The 26,867-nt window shown below is 39.9% G+C and overlaps 1 protein-coding gene across 5 annotated transcripts in view; it reads right to left on the bottom strand.

The window, feature by feature from the left end:
* Window positions 1-26,867, bottom strand: part of SPEN (spen family transcriptional repressor) — a 58,183-nt gene that overhangs the window by 20,023 nt on the left and 11,293 nt on the right. For 4 of the 5 annotated variants that reach the window (XM_075605926.1, XM_075605929.1, XM_075605928.1 and 1 more), the window contains exons 2-7: window positions 24,796-25,116; window positions 20,716-21,189; window positions 5,497-5,657; window positions 4,633-4,833; window positions 2,242-2,393; window positions 393-518 (exon numbers count right to left, since the gene is read on the bottom strand). In XM_075605926.1, the coding sequence (XP_075462041.1) occupies window positions 393-518; window positions 2,242-2,393; window positions 4,633-4,833; window positions 5,497-5,657; window positions 20,716-21,189; window positions 24,796-25,116 (1,435 nt within the window). The remainder of the gene's footprint in view (window positions 1-392; window positions 519-2,241; window positions 2,394-4,632; window positions 4,834-5,496; window positions 5,658-20,715; window positions 21,190-24,795; window positions 25,117-26,867) is intronic. The other variant, XM_075605927.1, reaches the window with a different exon arrangement.

The following is a 26,867-nucleotide window of genomic DNA, read 5'->3' as shown; positions in this document are numbered from 1 at the left end:
TGAAATTCTGCAAAACCCCAACCCTCTCTAATAGTGTGTCTGAGATCAGATGCATTGTAGATTATTCTGTACAATTTTCAAATAACCTGAAAATTGCACGGAACCTTTAAGAGATGCCCGCAGTACCCAAGGGTTCCTAGGAACCCTGGTTGAAAAACACCGAATTAGACCATGCAATAACAAACCACACAGAATGTTAGCCATTTTCATCACCAGAGAAGAGCAGCATGCAGAAGTTGATTGAAATATGTTACTATTATCATTTATCTATAATGCGCCAACATTTTCCATAGTGCATAACAATGGTATGTGGAAGGTAATACAATGATACGCCAATACAACAGGTAGGTAAAGGAATCTGCTTATTCCCAGTGCAAGATGGAATTATATACCTTCAGCCGGTTATTCCCAAGGTATTCCCCATCCATCTTCTTAATGGCTTTACAGACGCTTGCAATATCACAATACTGCAGGAATGCATACTGAGGGACTCCATTCACTCTCTTAACATCAATATCCTGGACAGGGGAATGAGATGAAGAAAGTCGATCAATAGCGCAATATCAGCATGAAGACATGTATAGTTGTGAAAACTGGAGCATGCTAAACAGATTTAAAAACTGGGTAGGGATGCAAAAGAAAACCTCTGGATTAATCAATCTATTTTAACATAAAGGCCAAGCGTAAAGGCTCAGGATCCAGTAACATCAGTTACAGCTCATGGGGAATACTGTTGTGCAGCCATTGGGATAGACAAGTATTGTGCAACAGAGGGTTTGGGTACCCCCTAATGGTTCATGGAGGTAGGGCTTGGCAACAAATAAGTAATGGCGGATTCCAGACACTAATGTGTTCCTGAGCCAGTGTAGGGACTGCGCACTTAGCAAAGCCCCAAACTGCTCTTTAGCGTGGCTGGTATTGCCAATTCCAGCAGGAACTTCCAAAGTCACTCCCCACAATGGAGTGGCAAGGCACCGTGGGGCGTGACTTTGGAAGCTCCCACAGTAATTGACAGCTATCCCCCCCAACACCGCATGCTGTCTGCACACACTGAGGTGCAGTCTGGGGCCTTATTAAGTGTGTGCTCCCCTCACAAGCTCTGGACACTATATGCCTCATTAGTAATAGTCTGAGCATAGGGGTTCATAGAACAAATATATTTTTTGGGGGGGTGGGGGGCGAGGAAGAGAGAAATCTTAGTGTAAAAAAGGTTGGAACCCGCTGGGATACAAGGCGGGTGGGCTGCAGAACAAAACAAACACATTTCTTGCTTGTGAAGAAATTGTGACGAAATGGGGTTCCTAGAGCAACATTTTTTTTTTATAATGTTGAATCCTGCTTGTATGTATATTTTTATTTATATAGCGCCATCAATGTAGGCAGAGCTTTACAAGAGACAACACCGTACTGGGAATTAAAATACAATAAGTGCAAACAAACAGACAATAGAAAAGGAAATCCCTGCATCGCAAAGCTGGCGATCTAATTTTTCAAGTATTATAAAGAACTATATTTTTGGTGTGTCGGAATAAAGCACATTTAAATAATTAGAATTTCACGGTCAGAAATGTGTGTGTTTAGAAGCCTGAATGTATAGCAATATAGTACAGAGATGCTTCCATGTCTAAAATAAAGGGTCCATTTGATGACAATAACATTCTGTTGTAATGTATTTTTTATTTATATAGCACCAACTGTGTATACAGCATTTTACAGAGCTACTTCCCAATACAGGGAGGGATACGTTCATATTACTTAAAAGTAACCATTGAGAAAAGTCTGTGCCTTTAAGAACTTACAATCTAAGTGAATGTTAAGAGCATATTTATTGTTTGCTAAGATTTGTTAAGGTTTGCTATAGAACCATAACATTATTACATTAATGACAAAATGTAAACCATTTGTCACTGCATAACAAACACTAAAAACTGCAGCTTGGTCACTCCGTTAATTAATGCAGTGCACCAATTAGCAAATACTATTTGTTCTGCCAGGAAAAAAATCATTTTCATGTTTGTGTAACACCTTATATAAATATTTCATCATAAAATAACTTAATATGACAATCCCCATACAAAGAAAACCTTTTAAATGCCGCTGCTTTTATGGGCAAAATGCACGCTGCGTGTAAAATTACGAAAATAAAAACTGTATAGATGAAAAACAATGTCCAAAACACTGAAAAGTAGTATGTAAGGCTCAGCAATAATGTTGATTTGCATTGCAAGAAATACTACATACCACAATCTCCCCGAAGCGCTGAAAAATGTTGCGCAGGTCGTGGTGGGTGGTTGTCTTTTCCAGGTTACCAATAAACAGAGTCCTTGTTGCTTTGGGGTGAAATTCGTCTATTTTTTCGTCCAAGGGACGAAATTCATTTTCACTTTCTGTTTCTGTGGGTAAGATTTTACAAAAGTGTAAGGGGCAGCACTAGCAGGTTACATGATGCTATAATTTGTGATCCCCCAATAAACCACCCAATTAATTCAATTATCCTAAAAGCAAAATTTCAATTCTGGATCAAGTTTGTTTTCTAAAATAACGTTCTAAAAAATATAATCTAATTTTTCTACAGTCCGTCAATAGCCCTTTTTGTCATAACTCCAAGGATGTGCTGTATTGCCTGTGGAAATGAGTGCAGTTCCTGCTCAACATTTGACACAACAACAAAGAATGAAAGCCTAACCCTTACCAAGATTCAGTTTAATAACTTTATAAACTGCCTTTAAAAAGTATTCAAACTGCCTTTGAAAAGTATTCACACTGAAGGGGGTGATATTATTTAAGGCATCAATTGACCTGCCACTTCCTTCTGAATAACTCAAATTATATTTCAAAATGGTCAAAATCCTCAATGCGAATATGGCAGCATGCCATGCACATTTGATTGCAATTTTTAATCCTTTGAGTGCAGGGAATGTTGGTACCTTGGGGTGCTGAGAAAATTGTTGACTTTATGGGGATCACAATGTGCAAGCCACAAAAACAACGTTCTCTATATAAACCTACCCAAATTATATACCAGTTGTTTTTTTTTTGTTTTTTTAACAGAATCTGTAGATTACCATTTTATCCAGGTTCACTGTTATCTTCCCACATATTGCAGACATTTTAGTGCAAATGCTGAGAAAAGTCTTAAGAAATAAAACTGAAGTGAATTGAATCTAAGAACTTCTGCAGCAAACAGTGACCAGCACAACCAACAGTAAAAATGTAATTATGTCTTTCTAAATTCTGCATTGGGTCACGCACCATGCGAAACCGGCCCCTTCGCATCTCGAAAACAGGGGTTTCAAAAGTCAGGGCTTGCAGAGGGTTTGCCGTACATTACGTTAATGCACATAGGATTTTATTTAATATGCCAATTTGTGAAATTCTCTAAAATCGCTAGATTTGATTAATGCAGACTACAAATAGGGCACACACACTATGCTTCACTCAGTGTCTGGTAATACTTTGCTGAAAGCTTTTTAATTTGACCATATTAGCTTCTTAACACTTGGAAAAACAGGGGGGAAGAGAAAGATGCTTTTTGATCACTTATCAAATATATGCATTAATAAAAAAAATGTATTGCATTTTTTTTAAACTAGAATTTGTCTGGGCTCTTATTGCTGTGCCTTTACCCATTTGCGAAGCACTAAAACTTTGTAGACATTCCCCATGTGCTCCTCCCCCAGTGGCAGCCATATAAAATTGACATTTGTCAGGAAAACACTACACCCCAGATAAATTGTGGGATTTTGTGAATGCAATTCCCAGCCAAGAGTGAAAGAGGGGACCTCCCATTCCAACTTTGAGTGAAGACGACCCTCTCCATACTAAAGACCTCAGAAACATTTCCAATCTTAGCACCATTATCCACATTTGCAGTCAAACATATTTATAAGCCAAAGGAGAATCAAACAGATACCAATGAATTGCAGGATTTTACAAGGATTCCCCAATGATGAATCCAAAGACTGACGGGAGACCAAGTGTAAAGTCCCAATGACTTATGTTATGGAGAACCACGTTATGACTTTGTAAGTAAATACTATATGAGACAGCACTAAAGGGTTTAAAACTTTCAACCTAAAAAAAAAATTACACTGCATTTTTTAATCATTGGAAGCATGATATCAAATTATATATATATATTATCACCATCGCTTTCAGAATTGTGACCACATGATTGCTTGGGATAGCGATCACGTGGTCACGTGGTCACAACCCGCAAAGGCACAAACGCGGTGATATGAACGTTAGCGGACAGGGCACCACTTCCGTTTCGATAGAGTAGTGAACGCAATCTCTCTTCTAAAAAAACAACAAAAACAAGTCAAATCCGCCATGACATTCCCTGTATATCATAAAATCAGCTGAAGCATGTCATACGGGCAGCCTAAAGGATATATACCATTATCCCATTCTTGGTGCAAAGAGCCACCACAAGCAAAGAAAGGATTGTGCGAAATATTTCCAATTGTATTGCTAGAATACACAAAGAAAACTGCCTCTCTCGTAAGTTATTACTAGAGTAAAATTACATAAGATATCAAGGAGTTGAGAGCTTGGATAGCCTGTGTCTGCACAGACCCTATGTATGCAGGTTTATTCCTGGATAACATGTAAATGGCATGGATGGCTTACCTGGTCCTACCCATGCTGTGACTTCGATCTGCATGCCAAAGAAGAGCTTTGCTTTAGATGCATTGAGCGCCTTCTCTTGATCTTCCTGTTGCCGAAAAAACACCAGCCCATAGCGTTCCTCGGACACGCCATGTATCTGTACCGACGTCACTTTCCCATATTTCTTAAACTCATGAAAAAGGCCGTCTTTAAGGCTTGTATCTAATGACAGAATAGAAAAAAATAATTAGGAAGTGAGATTTGCTTTATAGTTCATATATAATGAATATAAGCGGCTCAAATTTTGATAATTCAGATGTGTTAAAGTTGCCAGGTTTTTTTAGCCCTACATCTCATCTTGGCGAGTGCCTTGTAACCTCCATTCGCCACTCATGTAAATGGACAGGAGCTATTTTATAACATTCAGTAGATGCCGTGAGGTACATAGGACATCTAAAAATCAAGCAAATTATTTTTATTTTTACTAAATCAAGATTAAGTTTTCAGAAAATTATTCTAAATGCAATTATTTTGAGCATATGAAATGTTTCCTAGCAATCATTTTTCCTAGTTTGCCTAAAGGGAGCAATTCAAAGTTTTTGTTTTTTATTTTGATGTAATTCGCTCCTTTCTAGAGTGTGTGTTAGTAGTTTTAAATACCTAACCCTGTTTGGTTTAAATATTAAAGAAAACCCAAATAAGCCCAAATTTGGGCAATAAACCCAAATATTGCTTTAAATGCAATTTCCCAGAGTGCTTCAATAGATCAAATTGCTCCTTACGGTACTTTTAGCAGTGTTTCAAAAAATACAAACTGCTATCATCAGTGATGCAACTAGCACAATGAGAAAAAATACCCAATGCCTAGACAGACAGACACACTACCTGTAGAGCGGACTGGTAGATTCTGAACCTTGATCCCAAAACTTCTGCGTGGCTCATCTTTATCCAGAGACATGGGCGGCTGGGAGGGAGGAGCTGGAACTGCTGTTGACTGTACAGACCTAGCAGGCGACTCGTCACTTGAACTACTGCTTGAATCACTGCTGTAAACAAGACACCTCATGTTAGGAGTTTAGACCATCACTACTAGAACATTTTGGGCATTGTCTCTTGCAAATCAAGCAAAATTAGTCTATCTGCAGAAATTCACAAAAATGGCAAGCTTCATTCGCCATGCCATTAAAAAAGTCAACGTATGAGAGCCCGTTATATACATTTTTCGTAACATATCGCAGCAAAATTTTGGCAAAGCAAAACGTAAACAACCCCCCCCCCCCCACACACAACATTTAAAACAAACATTTCCACCAACTAATTTTAAAGACACTCAAATAACTAATCACTACATTCACAAACAAAACAAAACTCTTAAATGTGTCATTTATCTTTGTTGTATAATAAAAAGCAAAAGACGGTGATCATTACGTTGTTACATGAGCCAATAGCAACAAAAACAGAAACCATTTAACTATGAAGATGGTGTAGAAAACAGCAATCCCAGGTATAATCTGGAACCCAAATCAAGGTCCCGTCACATCTAGCATTCTACTGGTGATCCTTGGCGGTCATTTGTGGGGGTGAGGGGGGAGATTGAAACCCCTCTCCTCCCCCCCCCCCCGTTTTGACAACTACAAATCTCTAGAAATGGGTGGGTCCATGGTGGAGGTACACAGGCGACACCTCAGGTTAGTTTTTTTTTCTTTTTAAATAAAAGGAACAACCCGGGATTGCCTCTTTACGTTCGTTCTACAGAAATAGCTAAAAACGTATTACATCAATATTATAGAACAAAAGGTTAATATAATTCTAGGATAGCTTCAGTTTAAAATTGCCTTTGAAAAAGCACTTATAGACAGACTAGTACTACCAAATTATTTTTCTTGTTAACATTATAAATACACATTTAACAGGTAATGTTTTTTGAAAGGGAAATATTTCGTGAAAGTATGAACTAGCAGCATTCCTTGTCACGTCATCACAGCAAGAACCACTGACCATTTTAGCTCTCATAAATGCGGTTCATTTATATGTATGTACATCTTTATTTATATAGTATCCACAGTGTTCTCGGCTTTAAAAAAGACACAAAACAATAGAGAATTATAATACAATAAGCGCAAACAAAATAAGACAGGAAATACCTGTCTCGGAAACGATTATTTGTGGGCCGTGATGGCTTTTAACGGATAAACATTATAATTCTTTAATTATAAACTAAACTTCAAGTGTACTGTGGAAGCACAATGACAAGGAAACACATCCTCCTCAAATAGAACAGTTTTTTTGTTATCCAGAAGGGGGTGTTAAATAGCCACAGAAGAGATATAACAAAGTCCACAACACTATTGATTCTTACACTGACCGTGCTAAACACTGCAATTGCCAAAAGCATTGCATGCACTGCAGATACTTTTCTCTTCTAAAGGTATTTTGTAAAAAATAAAATATTTAAAGAATACGAATTAAGAAACGTACCAAAGCCAAATTCATCAAGTAGCAATATGGTGACCAAGTTGCTACCTATTTGTTTCTCTTTCACAATATGGAAAATACCTGTCAGGGGTGGTCAACTCCAGTCCTCAAGGGCAACCAACAGGTCAGGTTTTAAGGATATCCATGCTTCAGCACAGGTGGCTCAATCAGTGGCTCAGTCAATGACAACCACCTGTGCTGAAGCAGGGACATCCTTAAAGCCTGACCTGCTGGTGGCCCATGAAGACTGGATTATGTGATTACATGGATGAATGATAAAAGGTGGAGACAGAAAAAGGAGAGCGGTCGGACTGTAAAAGGTGACTGACAACGGGCATCAGACCATCTGCCCGTATTTGTCAACAAACGTTTAATTTCTTGGGGGAAAAAACTTGCTCATCAAATCAGGAACAAGTAGTCGGGACACGTAATTAAACATGGCAAAGCGCTTTGAAATAGTATCTCTGCATTTACAGTTCAATCACTGGCCAATCCTTCGAGATACAAACTGGATATAGTAAGATAATGTACTTAGTGTAAGCATGGTACAAGCTTTCAGGGATCCGATGCAAGATCTATATGAATAAAATGTAGGTGATCTTGGCCTTATCTAGTTACTCTGGTACGGAGCATTTTCAGATTTAAGAGAAAAGCTGCAACAATAGTGCCTTAAATACAGATGTGTTAATGTGTTTTCCTGATATTTTTCATAATACCACAACAGCATTTTACTTTTTCCATGGGAAAGGAAATGACGACATTTCACAAACACGTGCTGTGTGTTTACGCACATACATGTATATAAACACATGCAGCTCATTATAAGACATCTAGGAATCAACATGAAGCTGCCCAATACCTCGATCTCTGCACAGGACAATCAAAGTTGGAAGGCATAATAAAAATGACAATAGTCACCCCTGCTTCATTCTTCTTTGAGAAGAAAGCATTTGCTGATCAGGTGGTTCCCCCTACTCAAAAGTGCAAACTCAAACCAAAGTGAACGCATGAAAGAGAAGTTAAATAGATCAAATATTGATGGTACAAGCTCAGGAAAGGAGTTGTAAGATGCCGTTTTTCTTCTGAAAGGTTTTGCTTATTTTCTATAGTTGGAACAGGGACTCTGCAGCAGAGGAATGCCAGAAACATACGGATGAGACAATCAAATTAATTCACACCCACTGTGTGTCAAATAACTAGAAAGACAGGTAAGGCAGAGGGATCAGATACACCCAAAAGTTCAGGTTACAATGTTTAAACTCTGCCAGAAATAAAAGCTCGAAAAATGATTTACAAATAACCATCGATATTTTTTTAAGGCACCAATCTAATTATCACTGCCATAAATTTAATTTGGTCCTATATAGTTTTTAGTAGCATTCCGCGCCTTCTGTACCTTTTGTAATTCATATATTCATTATTACAAGGATGGGAATAATGGGGTCCCCCAGAGCTGAATCTCTTTTCTGTACTGGAGTTCACCCCAGTTCCTAAGATATTTAGCGGTACTATGGTCCTAGTTTTTAAATCCCGTCATGCAGATGACATTGTGACCTATCACCCACGTGACGCAGGAGATTTAAACCAACATGCTACTACCTTCAGCTGTAATTATCTCGGGAACTGGGGGGCCCTGGCAGCTACAAAGTAGCATGTTTTCAGTTCTGCGAAACCCCTACTTCCATATTCCCCCCCAAAAACATGGGAAACCCCTGCATTAACACACCAGGATTCACTAAGCTCCAAAGAGAGGTATCAGAGCTGAATAAGACTTCAACTTTCCATTGACTTGGCAATGAATGAGATCGAGCTCCAATACACCTTCTCGCAGCCTGACAAAGTCTATCCCCGTCCCTTTTTGTACCATACTTACCAATCATGGGCTTTCAAGCTCGATTTCTAGGGGAGATCATGCCGAAAGAGGAGGGCAACTCTTGCGGTCGCGTGCTCGTTCAGAGGAGCAGTCGCGTGATCACGATGTGCCGGTGGGGAAGGGGCACGCCGATGACGCGAGTTACGGCATGTTACCAAAATTAAAAATCCTCAGGTTGCTTCATCATTCAATACTTTTTTCTATATTCAATAATCATGTGCTTATTTAAATTAGTGATAATCTTGATGACTGATACCATAAAAATTAAAAACTATGCATGAAGAAGTCTGAAAACGTCTCGGATCTACAATAGCACAATGAACAATCGAGTGGCACTTTTATATAAATGGTTAACGGTCATAAGTTCAATGTGGTACCTTTCTTCTTTAGAAATATAAAACAGATAAAGGCACATTCATAAATGCCGACTCGACAGGATACTTGCTGGTTCCAGTCATTAGAAGCTGTGCTGAACAAAGACCTCCCTATGCACAAAGAACCATTACCCCGATGAAATGTTACAATGTCAGGCACTTGCTTCTACTGGGGTTGGGAAATAACTATATTAATATATTGTGACAATAACTTCTGTAGTTCACGTAAAAAAAAAAAGAGAGAGAGAGAGAGCGAGAGAGAGTCTCTCTTTCAGGTAACTATTTCAAATCTGCAACTGGTGACAAGTAGGATTGTGCCTACACAACTGCAATATTTTTCAACCATACCCCAAAAGGATGGAGGGCAAAGCATGACTTTTCACCAGGTCTGATCTACAAACAACTTCTGGAAAGGTTGTTGCAGGTTTACGAGTCAATGAAAGACTCAGGTAGGACCATGGATGGGAGGAAACCATCTATTCTCAGCCTTGTGATTAGTTCGCTTTTGTACTAGATTGTGGCACTGCACCTTTATATTGCAATTAAAGAGTTTCAGTTAAATAATGTTTTCACTGTTATTCTTAAACATCTTGCACAATTTAAGATGTATGATCACATGCTTTAAAAAGTATTTATGAAAGCCACATTCAAAACAAACTAAGGAACATTGCAGCTGTACAGCCTGTGCTGACAATGGAAATTAGGAAAGAAAGCTGCAGTGCAAAATTCTCCTAGGATTAAAAGGAAATCAAGTCAGCATCATATTATAAGTCTTTACAAAATATATATATTAAAAAAAAAATGTAACCAATTTTAGCCAACATGAAACAAACCGAGAAAATTTTAACACTGGGAGGAGATAAATTTAGCGCACAATCCATAATTAATACAAGTATCAGCAAAAATTTTCACATTCCTTAAATGGTTAGAGGTGCAGTTCACCACTTTGCTCCACTTGTATTTTGGGTGGGAAGCAGGCGTTCCCAGGAACTGAAGCGTGTTAATTTAACCTCCAGTGCACCACGGCTTCCTGAGATACTCACTGGAAGAGGTAGCGATGGTACTTTCGCATTTTTTTTTAAATCCGTGTCTCGTGGCCCAACATGAAGTCGTGATGGATGACGCTGCAGCTTCATTTGGGCCCAAGGAACGCGGTCGATTTTAAATCACCGTTTCAGGTACCGGCGCCAACTTCACAGGTATGTATAAAATCGGGAACAAGGGGATCCCCAGAGTTAAAAATGAATGCGGCTCAGCTCTGGGTACCACTCGTTACCAACCATGTAAAATGAAAGGAGGGAACTGCTCCTTTAAAATCAGTAAGAAGAAAAAAAGCCCAAATATTTAAGTACGCGTGAGGTGAAGCAGCCGTTTTAGGAGATCCTTGTAACCAGGCCTCGAGCCTGCCCTGCTCTCTGCCGTCATCTCCATTTTCAGGAGACCTACAGTAAGAAGATTAACACGTCTAGGATAAGGATGAGGACAGTCAATGAGAAATAGTTATAATCCAATGCACAGATGTGACGCCAACATGATTGTATAAATAGAGTCTGGTTTAGACTTAGGGTGTCACCTGGGCTGAGAATAAATTCAATTCAAATGAAAATTAAAAGCCCAAACTGAGTTAACCCGTCTTGCGCCATCTTCCATACTAAAAAGGGAGGCCTTTCAGCGAGATAAAGAACTGCCCCGGCTATAACATGCCAAGATATCGGGATATTTAAAAGGTAAACTGCCTTCAGGATGGAATCCAACAAATCTTCTATTGTAAGGTTTGTTTTCTGATCAGCCGTGAAAATGTAGTGCACAAATATTTACTATATATTATCTTTAACTGTGCGTGCAATGTCTTGTATATAATGTACTGTATAACCCCTTTCAGTCACTGTAACTATGTACTTGTAACCATGTATTTATTTTTCATTATATCTGTGCCCAGGACATACTTGAAAACAAGAGGCAACTCTCAATGTATTACTTCCTGGTAAAACATTTTATAAATAAACTTACTGGCACAATAAGGTAGCAGTATAGTATAGGAAATGTGAATCTGAGAACAGGATTTAATTCTAGTCATACAGGGCTATAATGCAATAAAGGCTTAAACAAATAAAAATAAACGAATAGCCCTCAGAAGCCTTTAGATTTGGGCACAAAACACACGTTAGTTTAAAGACTACAATTAGTTTGTCAACTCTGAATAAAAGCAAAAGGAGAGAAAAAAATTCTACGGCTTTACCATCTTATTACGGTTGTGGCAAATTTTGACACCAATACAGTATTTTGGTTTTAATCATGCATGCTTGAAGTAATGACATTGGTGGTTGTGGCATAACGGTCCCTTGTTTTGAGAATAAATTTACCATAGTTTCATATTTAGATTAATTTCCTAAAGGAGCCAAGACTTTTTCCCTATTTCAGTAGCAATATATGTAATTCTGGAAACGACATTTACATATGGAAAGACAGCCAAGTTTTTTCATTAGTAGCCGACTTAAAAACACACCAAAAAATGAGCAGCGTTGTAATACTCTACGTTTGAGGCAGAAGCTGTAAGAGCCGTTTAATCTTACGGCTGTGTCACAGCATGGAGTGCACAGGGGGCGCATTGCAAAGATGTACAAAATACTCCATTTATCCACTGCATTGGATAGATGTTTTTATTACTTTGGCATCTTTATTTAATGCACCGACATATGTAGCTTTAGGCAGCAGATAAACTAATACACGACATAGCAAAGAAACAGGATTCTTCTTTTGGCATAAGGTGGGTAGTCATTCAGAACTGTAGTGTTAGAAATATATTTTTTAATGTTTCCATGTGATTTTAACACTAAATAACAAATTTGAAATTATCCAGTAGTTCACAATTTCAGAGAGCGATTGATAAATATTGTTGAATCACATATTGCCTCCACTGAATTATCGGAATTTGGCCCAAATCACTGCAACTTTGAGAAACGTAAAAATGTTGCAGTAATTTCAAAGTGACAGACATTTTTGGCTAGATCATTATTGGTAATGCAACTTGACCTTTTGGTTAACAATGAGATCATATATTTTGCGAAATGTGTGATATTTCGAGTAGTAGATGTGAATTATGAGGTTTCGGTAAATCCTGTAACTGTTCCTCAGAGGAGACTTGTAAGCTGAGCAGCCAAGTATAAGGGCTGGTCTCCGCTGGCTACTGCAGCGCCCGCTGTGGCGGACGCTGCAGGGACGAGAGCCCTCCCCTCAATGGCACCGGGCCCGCTGCGAGAGGGGGCCACAGCGCTGTGGCACGTGTTGCTCCTGCTCTCAATAGATTGAGAGCAGGACTCGCTACGAAGCGCTAAGCCACGCCCCCGGCGGTTCAGCGAATGAGGGCGAACCTGCCGCGCCCCGTCACTCCCTCGCCACGCCGCCCCCCCGTCTTTTGGTCTGCAGCTCCCTGCAGACCGGGAATCGGCTGCACGCGCCGTGAGTCTCGCGGGCGCGCGTGCAGCGGAGGTACTGGGGCCTCAGCCTAAGGAGTGGGTCCTATAGCAGCCAAGTGGGTAAAATTGGCTAGGCAATAAGCAGCAGAGTTGCAGTAATGAAGCCAACTCTATAGAAGCAGGAGTAACAAAAAGTAGTGTGCCACAGGGCTCCATACTAGAACTGACAGGTCCTCTTCGAAGTCTATCAGTTTCACTGTGCAAGGTTTGAGGAGAAAAGTATGCCTTTTCACTGAAGATACAAAAATATTCAACATGTGGCTATAGATGCAAAAAAAAAACCGAATTGAACAGATATAGAGACATGAACTAGTATTCCAAACTCCATAACAACAAAAATAGAAGATAAACTGTACTCAAAGATAAAAGCACCAAGGAGGAAAGGCTCCATGGGGTGATAATATCGGTCAATCGTATAGAATGCCAAGAATGTTTTGGGCGAGGCATCGATAGCAGAAATATGAGGCCTCCCAAGGAAAACCATGAAGGCTAGTGATGGGTTCACATTGAAAGGTTTTTTTTTAAATAAAGTCATTGATCTTGTTAAAAGCTATCATTTTAGTAGCAACAGAGAAATCAAGCAGACTAGGTGGGCCAGATCTTCCACCAATCCAAATTTGGAAAGCCATTAAACAATTGTTAAACATGACAGAAGACTGTGCAAGCTTGAGCATGTTTTATTGCATTGATGGGTCTCATTCGCGCACACAAACAATTCCGTCATTTAAACAGACCATAATGTCTCGCTTATTTTCCTGTTCAGATTCTCTTGATATAAATCCAATGCACAGTGATAAAACAAACAGACAACCTTAAATGAATTGAAACTTCCCCCCCACACCAAAATGTAAAAAAAAAAAGTTAATCCCCTTGCCCCCATGAAAAGCAGACCAAATGCATAATTGTTTAGCAAGGCATTGTGTCAAAATACTGATGTGACCTGAAAATGCCGACAAGGACTATTAAACTTTGATATTTACATTTGTGATATGTTAGTATTTAATTTACCGCATTAATATCAATTTAGAGAATTGAAAAGTGGGGTTAAATGTAGCTATTAAAAACATGATCAAGTACACAGAAGACTATTAAGCATGGAAGAAAACAACAAGTGTATTCTTGCTGAACTAGTCTAACTTCCTATAAAATGACACCAGAGGTGGCTATCAGGAGAATGTGCTAGAAAGATTACAGAGTTGTAGTTCATGTCAGATGTACTCTGCACTAAACAGCAAATCCATCGGTCAATGGAGTCGAAAAACAAGAGGGTCAGTCCTTAAAACTAAAGGGGGAGTAGTCTAGTCACAGATGAATATAATTGACTAAAATGTATCAATTCAGTGGGCCCAGAGAAAAATTGAAGCATTTGAAAAAAAAGTTACTTTAAGGGTAATTTAATCTTTTTAATGAAGCCAACACCACGAATAAGTAGTATAAAAAAAAAATTAACCATATGTAATTTGGTCAGACCAGAAATTAATTATAGAAGCAACCCATCTAACAAACCAATCAAGATCTATAAAGTTTAACCAACAGATGAGATTCAGGATGTGAAGAATGCAAAACTCCATCCTGACTAAAACATTGGTTTCAGCCCTATTTATTTTATTTATCAAATGTTTTACTAGGAAGTAATACATTGAGTAACCTCTCGTTTTTAAGTATGTCCTGGGCATAGTTAAGATGACAAATAATACATGGTTACAAGTACAGCTACATAAGTTAACAGGGTATCTTACTATATATTTGTGAAAGCGTCGTATGTGGCTATGTCTGTATGTGTCTCCCTGTGTCCCTAGCGGCAATCCCATTGGACCTTGGGCCAGGCCAATGAGATTGCTTCCTTGGCCTGCCCGCCCCCGCACACCTCTCATTGGCCTGAGGCGGAGTGACGGGCCAAAGGAGAGACGGAGACACACACACACACCACCCCTCGCTCTCCCGCCCCCCCCACACACACACAGAGCACGCACTGTGCGGCTCTCCCCTCACAAGGGCAGCTCCCCCCCTTCCCCTCTCCCCTCCCCCCACACACACAGAGCACGCTCTCTGCGGCTCTCCCCTCACACAGGCCGCTCCCCGTCCCAGAGGCCGCTCCTCCGGCTGTCTCCGCGAAAGGCGCAGCACCTCCTCACCGGAGTGTCTCAGCCCCCCCGCCCCTCCCTGCCCTTTGCCCCCTACCTACCCTCCCTGCCCCCCCTACCCTCCCTGCCCACCTGCCCCCCCCAGCCATTTGCCCCCTGCCCCCTCAGCCCCCCCCCCACCCTGCCCTTTGCCCCCCGCCCCGCCCTTTGCCCCCCCCCCACCCCTTGCCCCCCCCCACCCCGCCCTGCCCTTTGCCCCCCCCCCACCCCGCCCTTTGCCCCCCCCCACCCCGCCCTTTGCCCCCCCCACCCCGCCCTTTGCCCCCCCGCCCTTTGCCCCCCCGCCCTGCCCTTTGCCCCCGCCCCGCCCCCACCCTGCCCTTTGCCCCCACCCCGCCCTTTGCCCCCGCCCCGCCCTTTGCCCCCCCCGCCCTGCCCTTTGCCCCTTCCGCCCTGCACTTTGCCCCCCCCCCCACCCCGCCCTGCCCTTTGCCCCTTCCGCCCTGCCCTTTGCCCCCCCCCACCCCTCCATGCCCTTTGCCCCCCCCCACCCCTCCCTGCCCTTTGCCCCCCCACCCCTCCATGCCCTTTGCCCCCCCCGCCCCTCCCTGCCCTTTGCCCCCCCCCGCCCCTCCCTGCCTTTGCCCCCCTGCCCTTTGCCCTCCCCACCCTTCTACGCCCCTTGGCCCCCCCCCCGCCCTTCCACTCCATGCCCCCTGCCCTTCCACGCCCGGGCAACGCCGGGTATATCAGCTAGTACATTATATACAAGACATCGCATGCACATTTAGGCTGCGCTTATAGTGATGCAACAGTTGCATCAAAACAAATGCATTGTCGCAGTCGTCGGCGCTTAGTGCACGCGACTGCGACAAAGCGGAGGAGCGACAGTGCTATCAATAATCTGGTAGTCATTGATATTTGATTTTTTCAGCGACGGTCTCCCCATGCGGCCAATCAGGAGCTTCTCTGTGCCTCTGCCCTCCGCCTTTTCTGACGTCTCTGGCCTTGTAGCCAGCGACATCGTCTAAAATTGAAATTCAACTATCGCAATGGCGACGGTGACGTCATCAGTCGCGTCGCCGGCACTATAAGCGCAGCCTTAGAGATAATATATATTATAGGTGTGTGTAACAGTTACAGACCAGATTAAAATGCGAGACAGCTTTAGTTTTCCTTTGCTGATGGGGACTTCTCCTTAATTTAATACAAAAATACAAGATACAGTGTATCAAGGGAACCAGTAAGAACTGCTACTTCAGTCAACCGCAACTACTACATTAATGCAAATTAAGTGCTTCAAATAAGTGTCAAAGAACTACCTTAAGAAAACACCTAATCTATTGTAACCTAAAGTTGAAAACCTGACCCAATTTATCTTTATAATACTGTACAACCATCTGCTTTTTTTTTTTTTACTGCAAGAATAAAATGCACCAATTGTAATAATTTATAAACATGTTTTAATCACTGCAACCCGAGAATTGATGCAGTATCTTCAGCATACATGCTCTGAGCTCTTAAACATCCCCTTACGGTATTGCAAATTGTGTGATGTTTGCTACATAATTATTTAGATTTAGGTCTAAAAGACTAACTGCAAAACATACAATATACAAAGTTACGAAACAGTTAAAAATAATGCAGTGCTTGACATTTACATGTTAATGCTGATTGGGGGTTGGGTGTTAATGTTTCCTTCAACCACCTAAGCTCTAAAAACAGCGTATTAAATGAATAATTGCTACAACATCCCTGTATTTTTTTTATTTTTTTAAGGAATAGCAATGCTTAAAAGATAACCCAAATGGCAATAACGCTGCACATTGCTTCTGGGACGCGCAGAAACAAGGTTCAGAAATCCTAGCAGCACTGTGCTAAATAAACCATGGGCAAAGCTGTTGCAAGTAGGAGGGGGGGGGGGGGAGAAAAAAAGGCAACTAGGACCTCATGCTAGTCTCTCTAAATGACTAAGCAAGGTTCCCTCCCACCTTCCCTTGTAACATATCCGGGTTAATTGGAAGCCAATTCACACAACAGCATCAGTAAGTAGTCTCTGCGCCATTGGGCATTACAGCAGACTGTGCTGGTCACCCTCCCCCTATCTGTCCTGTACAAATACTGCTATAATAAGGAAGTGCACAGCCTTGGGAGGTGGCATGTAGCCAAATGAAACTGGATTATTCCAGCCCAGACTGGTTACAGACATACAAACAAGGAACTATGAGCTGTGCAAGGCTCTGACCACTGATTCACATTTCTTTCCCAGAGAAATCCATCCAGGGGAAACGGGCACTACAGTTACAGACCAACTGTCCACACTTGCGGCCCATTCTCACAAACATTCAAAACGACATTTCAAAGGGCAGCTTTCTCAACACTTTCACACTAATCCTGCCCCCTCCCCCTCTCATTCCTGTCTTTATACGAAGACCTTTAAAAAAAGCACAGAAAATGCCCCCAAACCAACTAAAAGCCATTTATAATGTGACACGTTCTAACCCTTTGTACAATGAAGTTTTACTGCATTAAAAAAAAAAATTCCTTTAACTGCTGACTGGGGATGACGTTACGCAAAGCTTGGGGACCAGCTCACAGTACCACCATCTTTTCCCTCAAGTCAAAAAAAAAAATATAAAAAAAAAAGCTATTAATAAAAACTTGCAAATAATCAGAATCAGCTTATGGCCAGTAATACTTAATACCTTTAGGTCAGCGACTCAACAGAATACTCAGGAAAAAAATCCTGCCCTTTTTTTTTATAATACAATACAATAACTAGTAAATGTATTGCATTCTTGTAAAGCAGATAATTGTACAAAAATATATAATTTACATATGAATATTTGACATTGCCAGTCAAGATACTATCGTCAATACATTTAAGTAAAATGATATGGTTAATGTCAGCTATTAATAAAACCCTTTAAGCTTTCTCATCCTGTATTCTGATACAGCAGCAGAGATCACTGCATGCATCTGTTCCATTTTTGGAACAGAATATAGTTGTCATTTTTCCATAGGAAATAAGGTTTTTTTTTTTTTTTTTTTCTGAATGTCAATGCTTCTAACCAACAATGAAAGATTCCTAAAACTACTCAGTTTCATAGAACATTCTCAACAGTTATACTAAAAAAAAAAAAGCAGGTGGTATTGTGGTAGTCTTCTGGTCTTTGTAATATAGTATCTAAGGGATTACGTCAGCTAAATATTTACCACGAAGCACTAAGTACTTAAGCGGTGGCAGTTATTTAATATGCGTCGCCCTACACAGATGCAACTATAGGTATGAGAGAACAAAAGATCCAAGTGGCAGAGTTTGAAATGATTACTTTCACATTATGCGGGTACTGATTACTAGGACTACAAATATGGAACATAGTAGCTAAACAGTCAAGTACAGATTTATCACTTATGATTTTACCAAGCATTACTGATGCATCAGCACATGAAAATTATTTCATGCTCTAAGCCTAAACTGTCACACAATGAAAGTATTTTTTACCATACCTGTTTTAAGACCAAAATCAACCATGCACTAGTACATCATGAGAAAATTAACGTTTCATAAACACGTACCCAACTACATCTGTTAAAAACCAACATGGTGGTCTAACAACGCATCAGAACCAGCTAGAAACGTATACTTCAAGTCAATATGTCTGTCTTAACCCCTCCAACGCCATGAGACTGACATATTGTAATGCAGTGTTCTGCTAAACCCTACTCCTTCCAGCAGAGTGGCTTATTAAAAGCTCAGGGGGAAAAAACACAGCAGTGGTCATAATTTAGTAACAACTTGTTTTGTGTACACACACAAATAATGAAAACCAGGTTTGCAAACATGTTACTTTATATGCAACAAATTCTGACCTCTATATCTACTTTTGGCTATGATGATAATCTTGCCATTCAACACATCCAATCAAGGTAGAACAAGATCAGCTTTGACTATAGGTTTATGAACCGTGCATAAAATTCCAGACACCGGTTTTATTAATTAAATACCTGGGTCTCCTAAAGCTGAGAAAGATATGCAGGTTAAAGTTCGAAAAATATGCACTGCAACCACATTTTGCAGGATAGAGCCGCTTAGTGATTCCAACCATAGCCAATTTTTAACATTATTTTCATATAACCACAGCAACTACCCTTGTGATTGCACTTCTACAATTTAGTAGGAGGGACTCTTGCCTCTATATGAAAGACCATGATACGAAGTCAACCAGTAAGTAAATTACTGTGAAGCCTGTGAGATTATTTATTTTTACTATTTGTAATGGGAATTGGAAGAATAAAAATAATGCTGTGTATTTTAGTTCTATCCCAAAAACATTAACCCGGCACTGCTGCTTGCAGAATTGGACTCTGGTGCCATGGCATCTTACCAGTAGCATTGAATATACTATACAACTTAGCAAAGGGGCCCTTCATAAAACTTCAACACAATCAATACAATTGTAGCAACCGTTCTAGAAACATGACTGTTAATCCACTTGAAGGCAAAGCAGCAATTAATACAAGACACATTTAAAACATCCACAGCACAACCAAACGTGCAACATTTCTACTCAACCAAAAAGTTCACAAAGCCATGTCACGTTTTGCTTTTGCATAAGGATTTGACAAAGTGGCCTTTACTCCCAATTTTTTTTTATTTATTTTTTTTTAACTAGGCTTGAAGCGGGGTCTATGGAGCTGAACCATGTTGATTTCAGCTCCAGGAACCTCCAGCTTCGAGATGTATCTGAAGGGGTTGTCAGTAGCTGCTCCAACTGGACACAGAATTTCTGTTTAAAGGTCCAGAGTCCCACAGGCCAATAGGAAGATGCTACATAATTCCTTGCGGCTTCTTATTGGCCTGTGCGCCACAGGACCCTTAAGCAGCAGTGAGAAACCGGCATCGCCTTCAGATGTAACTATCTCGGGGAGCAGGGGGGACTAGATCTGAAAATGAGGTGGCTCACCTTTAACAGATGCCTTGCTTCCCACAGAGGGATTTGTAATATAACACCCCCCCCCCCAAAAAAAAACCTTTCATCTTGCTGTATTTCTAGTAATCACAACATAGGTGATCTGTTCCAAATAAGTGGTGAAGCAAAGTGCTGTGTTTCTGCTATCCTTTCCCGTCAGCGATGTAGCTGTATTTTCTTAAAGCTTCACTTCTAGTTTGCCAACATTTACAGCCATTTTTACATTCCGGCGACATTTTGTAAAGAGCACCTTTCAGTAAGCACCTGTGACAACTTAACTACAATTACCATGTTTTTCAACGTTTGCTACACAGATTATACAATATAATCACATTATATAAATATATGTTCAATCCGAGAACCAGAATATAGTTAGCCTGGAAAAAGCATGCACAGACTCACAATCTATATAGGCTACAGGGCTTCAATTTAAACAAAACAATAATTGAAAAATGAAAAAAAAAAATTTCAGTGAAGCACAAACTAATAAACACAGTCCTTAAAGAGCACTAATCTCAGTAACAAGTTCATTTTCTTTAAATGTAACTGGATAAATACAAATTAGAACAGTTATATTTAGACTGATGCTTTTGCTTCAGCATTGTTTATGGTCTAAACAGGGCAAACACAATTGAAACAAAGAAAACAAAAACTCAAAACCCTTTGCCTTGACAATTACAAGCAGGTTCAAAATTATGGAAGTGTCCATCTCAGACATACATACATACATATAAAATAAAGTGAAAAAGACACCAAACATTATTCAGACATCAGTCACACACAAAAATAGCACAAACCTCATTATTAATCCATTAGCCTATAGAAATTCTCTGAAGCTATAAAACCTACCTGTCACTACTGGTACTGCTGCTGCTGCTGACGGAATCGCTGCTAGAGGATCTACTCCTAGAACCACTGCCGCTTGGAGACCTTGCAGGTCTGGTTGCTTGGCTAGCCAGCCTCTGAGGGGACTGGTTCCTAGACTGGGACGAATGTGGTGATCGACTCCTGCTGTGCGGGTAGTTCCGATCAGGCCGTCTACCTCGTACCTCTCGCGTAACGTCATTCCTGTAGATATCCCGATGTACAACACTGGGTAATGTAAACGGCTCCCGAGACCTAGCTTCGTAGCGGGCATCATTAGCATCAAATCGAGTTGGACTTCGCCGGGAATTATAATATACCCCATGCTGTAAGGTCCGCTCTCTTGGGTCTCTATAGTAATCCTGATCATAATGTCGTGTCCGATCAAATCCTGCTGTCCCCCGTTCATGGTGTCCATAGGCACTATGTTCATAAGTACGCTCCCTAGTTTCAGAAGCCCTGCATTGGAGGGGAAACATATTTGAGTTATTTAGCAAGGGACCCTTGTAATAAGCAAGGCAGTTCATGCAAGATTTCACCTTCATCTGTGATTATATAATTTATTTATTTTTTACTATTTACTTGATATAAACAGCCAAAAGCATGCAGCCTCACATTCTGCCTAGGCTGCATTGCAGGGTGTTCTAGTGCTTTCATGGCCAGCGCGCCTCACAATTCGTTACTCAAAGATCCACCCAAAGTTGTTTGATGGCAAAAAAAATGGTCCAGTCCAATATTTTTGTTGAACACCAACATTCTTTTAGTAACACAGAAAATCTGTTTGTTCTGCTCTTGAGGGGGGAGGGGGCAGAGGGGAGGGGGGAGTGCACACACACACACAAACACAAACACAAACTTAGGAGCCACTATACATTTTTAGGCACCAAAGCTTTATTTAATAATAAAAAATAAAAAAAGAGGAAGGAGGGGGTAGGGGGTGTGGGCGACTGCTTAAGGCAGGATAGGTTGCGCTGTTGCTGGACACAGTAGTGACTGAAGACAGGTTAGTCCGCACTGCAACCAGGAGATTTTTAGGCGCACGCCTGGGAATTTTTCCAGCCCTGAGATACAGATCTATATCTATACAAGGGAATAATCAACATTTTGCCCAAATTTGCAACAGCCATGAAAACTCCAGTGCAATGACCAAGAAAGCTGGGGGGGGGAGGGGGAGGAGAGAGAGAATAGAACTGTGATGTGATAATCTCCATGTGTCACTAAAGCTATTATTAGTTGGCCTATCTTTCAGTTATGCTGAATTTGGTAATTTATCCCTGCTTCTTCACTTTAAACATGCATCCTAAAAAGAGAAAAACAATTACTGAAGATTTAACTGGACAAACAGAGCAAGAACAGCAGGAGCAAAGCAGAGACTTATAACAAATTGCTCAGCCGGTTATTTCTGACTATATATTTTTAAGAATGGTTCTGTAGTCATTATTACATTTTACGACTGCATGCACATTGTTTTATTTTTTTATTACTCAAAATAAAATAACTGTATTTTAGCATTCATAGGGTCAACCTCCCCTCGTTTCTGCCCCATAGCTTACACTCAGGCTATATAACCACTCAGCAATGACCAACATTATATAACAAGATAAAACCTACATTTGGAAACAATGATCTTTATATATTTTAGATTATATTAAGATAAAAATATGTTGCACAACAAACTAACTAGATGTGGATAGTATGTTACATTTTGAGAGACTGCCAAAACCCCATTTATAGACAAGTTTGTAACAAAGTGACCAAATCAGATCTAAATTAGAGATCAGAGAGAACAAGAACTGTAAGCAAGACGACATGCTTTCAGGTAATATTTTGGAAGGTTATATGTACATTTTTGTTTTTATTTTGTTTAGTTACATGCTGGCGTTTTCCAAGCTTTTCTTAAAATACAAAATGGCAGATGTTTGAAATTATAGATAACTCAATGACCACTAACCCACACGATTAGAACTTTAATGAAATACCATATTATAAAAATCACTGACTAGGACATCTCAGACACCTAATTACTTATTGCTAATTAATACTGCCTAAAATGTGGTTACCCATCTCACTATAGTCTGTCTTCTGCTGAAATTGTTTCTTCTATTAACTGATGGAGGATAACGGTGGACAACTTTCTCAGTAACCACACAAGGGGAAAGAATGGTCTTCAGTAATTATCTTGGCCTTGTTCAGAGTAAATTCTTATATTACAATTCCTTGGTTAGTTATCCATTTCATGCTTTTCGCGTAGATTCTTTATTTCCATCAACCCCAATCCCTGAAATGCTTATACTGTAGAATTGAGAATATCCATTCTTTCTCTCCTTGATAACTACAACTAGAAAGACGGTCTTCAAATCAAATTGGTATCAAATACAAATTCCTGAAAAAGCAGGCCATATTATTCTGCGTAAATAGGCTCTTGGCAATTTTGAATTTGGTAAACTCTTTGGACAATATGAAAATATTTGATTTAGCTTTCAATGTTACTGTAAGTATTAGGAAAGCATTAGGTCTTAAAAGAAAAATCAAAAGAAGCAAGGCTTCCAAAATGTTACAGCTGTAACAGACGCACCAATACAATTGCGGTCATTAAATACTACAGAACATAGGCAGAGGAGAAAGCAGAGGTGCAAGGCTCAGAAGACCAAGTACTAACAACGTTTTTGTAACATATCTATTAGTACTAAGTTCTACTGGAGTTAGTGGAAAAAAAGGGTGACTTGGGTTAGGAGAGGGGCTAATATATACAGGGCAGCACATACCAACCTTTTCCAAGTGCGGAAACACGACCTACAATCCCAATTAAATCTAGGGTGATTTGAGAATATAACTTCCCCAATTTTGTCCCTCTTACAGGGGTAATCCACCTTCTCAATGAGGCAAAGGAAATGGTTTCAAATGACACTTTTGATGAACCAATAAGAAAAAAAAAAAAAAAATCTCAGTGACAATACCATAAAAATAAAAATGAAAAAAGAAAACAATCCAGAGACGAGCACAGTCCTACGGTAAAAATAATAATAACAATATACACCTCTCCAACCCCTAAAACTTTTCATATTCATCCACGGTGGGTTTTAGAATAAAAATGATGTCCACTAGTATTAATCAAGCAGCTGGTAAGTTGATCTTCTGGTGGTTTAAGGGATCATATTCCCTAAATATCTAACAAAGCCATTCATTCACATGGCAATGTTTTGTAGACATCCAGGCTGTTTTCACATCCACAAACAAAATGTTAGTGCAAAAATCTTCGTATAATTTTTTTTTTAAACCCGAGCATTCATTTTTTCCCAGTTGACCATTTCTGTTATAACCTTTTTTAATCAATTGCTTATTAAGTCATTGAAAAAAAAAAGTCTATAGTTCAAGAGATGTTCCATATTCCATCATTTAGAGTAAAATGCCAAATAAAAGCCCTATTTCTGTATTAACAATATCATACTGTATATGCATTGCCATGTGGTAGAATAATTCCAAAAAGGTGTGTAGATCCAACATGGACAGTGTACAGTCTTCTGTCTTCATCCTTCATCAACACATTCCATTCTGTTGTATGCGGCATCCAAAGACTTTGCTTGTATAACATTTATAAGAAATGTCTCTTTAGGGCGACAATCCATTTCCAGCACTAAATACTACAAGACTCCTTCATATTGCCTGTCGATTTTACTACACATGACACCCCAGAGATAACTTTCAGCTCATGTTGCAGCCCTAAACTCCATCTGCCATGAGATACATCCAAAGAGGCAGCAGTACTATCCACAGAAAGGTAAAAATCGATAAGGATCATTCCAGTATCCATGTAAACCAAAGTAATAGTTCCACTTTAAGAATTTCAAATTATCTCAGAGTAGATATCCAACCAGCTGCAGAAACGATCCTTTACGGATCCACAAGATCCCAGCCATTAGGATAAGAATCACTTCTGTTTCGAAACCCAAGAGGAAGCAAATAGATTTCCCAAAATTTTAAATCCATCTGGGGGCCCTACGCGAGTTTTGTTGTTCTCACCATATTAAATACAAAATACCTGCCTAGAGAAACCTTACAACTTACCCATCAAGTCTCCGCTCATAACGTCCTTCCCGTGCATGAACTGATGGTGGGGGGCCATATGTGGGCCCCCCACCACCTCCTCTGAACCCAGAAACCTCTCTACTACGAGTTGCTATGGAAACTGTATCATCCAATACACGAGCAGCACCCGGTATGGTGCCTGGTTCATTGTAATCCGTCCGTAGGTCTCTGTCTCCCATTTTGTTGACCGCGTTGTGTGCCTTTTGTGCACTTTTGATATCCACAAAATCCACAAATGCTGCCACACCGCCATCTGATCCTCTTTTGGGCAGAATTTTGACACTTTCAACACGTCCATACCTAGAGAGCAAAAAAAAAAAAAAAGACAAGGTAAAACGTTAGAATGAATATAAACAGTTTGCAAAACCTACTTGGCCACGGCAATTGGAGATTGTGGGTAGCTTGTGGAGCTGAAAGACCGTGACCGTCAATTAAAAATGTGCTTCTCGAAGTCACGTCCCATGATGCCGTGTATAGAGCTATGCACGGTATTGTGGGGAACGAATTTGGCAAGTATAATGGTGATGGACAGCTCAGCTTCCAAAGATGTCCGCAACAGCCAGTCTTTTTGGCACTGGCCTCCATGGTGGACGAGTGGCGCCCCGCCATGGAACTGTGCAGGTAAGTTACATTTTCTGTCCACTAAATACAGAATTATTTAGGTCATAAACAAAGTAACAGATCAAAGTATTTAAACGTCAGTTATGCACCTGTATAAAATTAACATTTTTTTTATAGCTGTAGCATAATTACATTCATATAAACGTGAACAGATCTTTTAAAGCTAATAAATAGCAAGTACAGTAGAGCTATATATAGCTACAATTGAGGTGAACAGCTGGGGTACACTGATAGAGAGGTGCCTGCTCAGTGTTATATGTGAATACGTACTGAAGGGGTGCTATCCATGAACTATTGATAGCTAATTGCAGAAAAGGGGCGCCTCATATGACAAACAAACTAAGAGGATAACTATAAAATCAGCTGTTGACCATCAAGCTAGTCAAAGTCGCTGCTCCACCAGCTTTTAAGTTTTTATAGTTAATTCTTTTAGTTTGTTTTAATCATAATTAAATAAAAGATATATTTTAACTTAAAATTGTGGAGGTCCTTTGAGTGCATCATATGGGGAACCCCTTCTCTGCAATTATGAACTGCTGGGATAAACCGAAAAAAAGAAGGTCATTGTGATGAACTTATAAATAGATTAGTCAAGATACTAGGATAATATATAACTGGCCCAAAACGTCCTACTGAAAGAAAAATGAAAATGTCAAGTGTCTGGTGAATGTAGATCTTGAGGTAATACACATGTTCACTCTTAAAGGAGTAAAATATTTGTCCGGTTTGTTTCTATTTAGATTCCCAACATTGTTTAGAGCTTTTGTTATATAAACCATTGTATTCCTAATTTACAACTATTGTGTGAAAAAGTAAAAGTGAATATGCATTGCTCCCACCCAAAAATGTGATTCATTACATGCATACAGGCAGAATTTAGATTAGTTCATGATCTAGTCTTAACACGTTTCAACGGTAACCTTTTGTATATGTGAATAACTTCTCAAGATTGTAGCCCAGATGTTGACTAATAGCTGTAAAAGATGTTAAATATATCCCAAACACCTGGCAGGTAAAATACTTCTATTCCAATTCCTACAAAGATAACCACACCCAGGTGCTTCACGTACACACTTGTCCCACACCTTTAGAAAAACTGTTTTAAGAAATAAAAATGTTTTTAAGGAGCACACAAATTTCTCCATTTTGTTACCCTTCATTTTCTGGTATGAACCATGCACTAACTACCCTTTAGACTTCTATTACCGGAGTACTCGGGTAGTCCTCCAAGTTCGGAGAAAAAGTAGTAAAACCGCAAGCCATAATCTGATCCACAATCAATGCTGTGCTTCTCTTGTGGCTATCAATAGAAGGGGCTCAGAAACTTTCCACTTAGATATGGAAACGTAATTAATCTCTTCAACCAAAAGGACAGAGTTTCCCCCTCACCAAATTAAGTGTGCCTATACATATACATACATATTTTTTTT

Source organism: Ascaphus truei, chromosome 6 (genome assembly GCF_040206685.1).
Source record: "Ascaphus truei isolate aAscTru1 chromosome 6, aAscTru1.hap1, whole genome shotgun sequence".
NCBI classification, from domain to species: Eukaryota; Metazoa; Chordata; class Amphibia; order Anura; family Ascaphidae; genus Ascaphus; species Ascaphus truei.
Note: the sequence above shows the minus strand (reverse complement) of the source record. Positions and strands in the feature narration are given on the sequence as shown.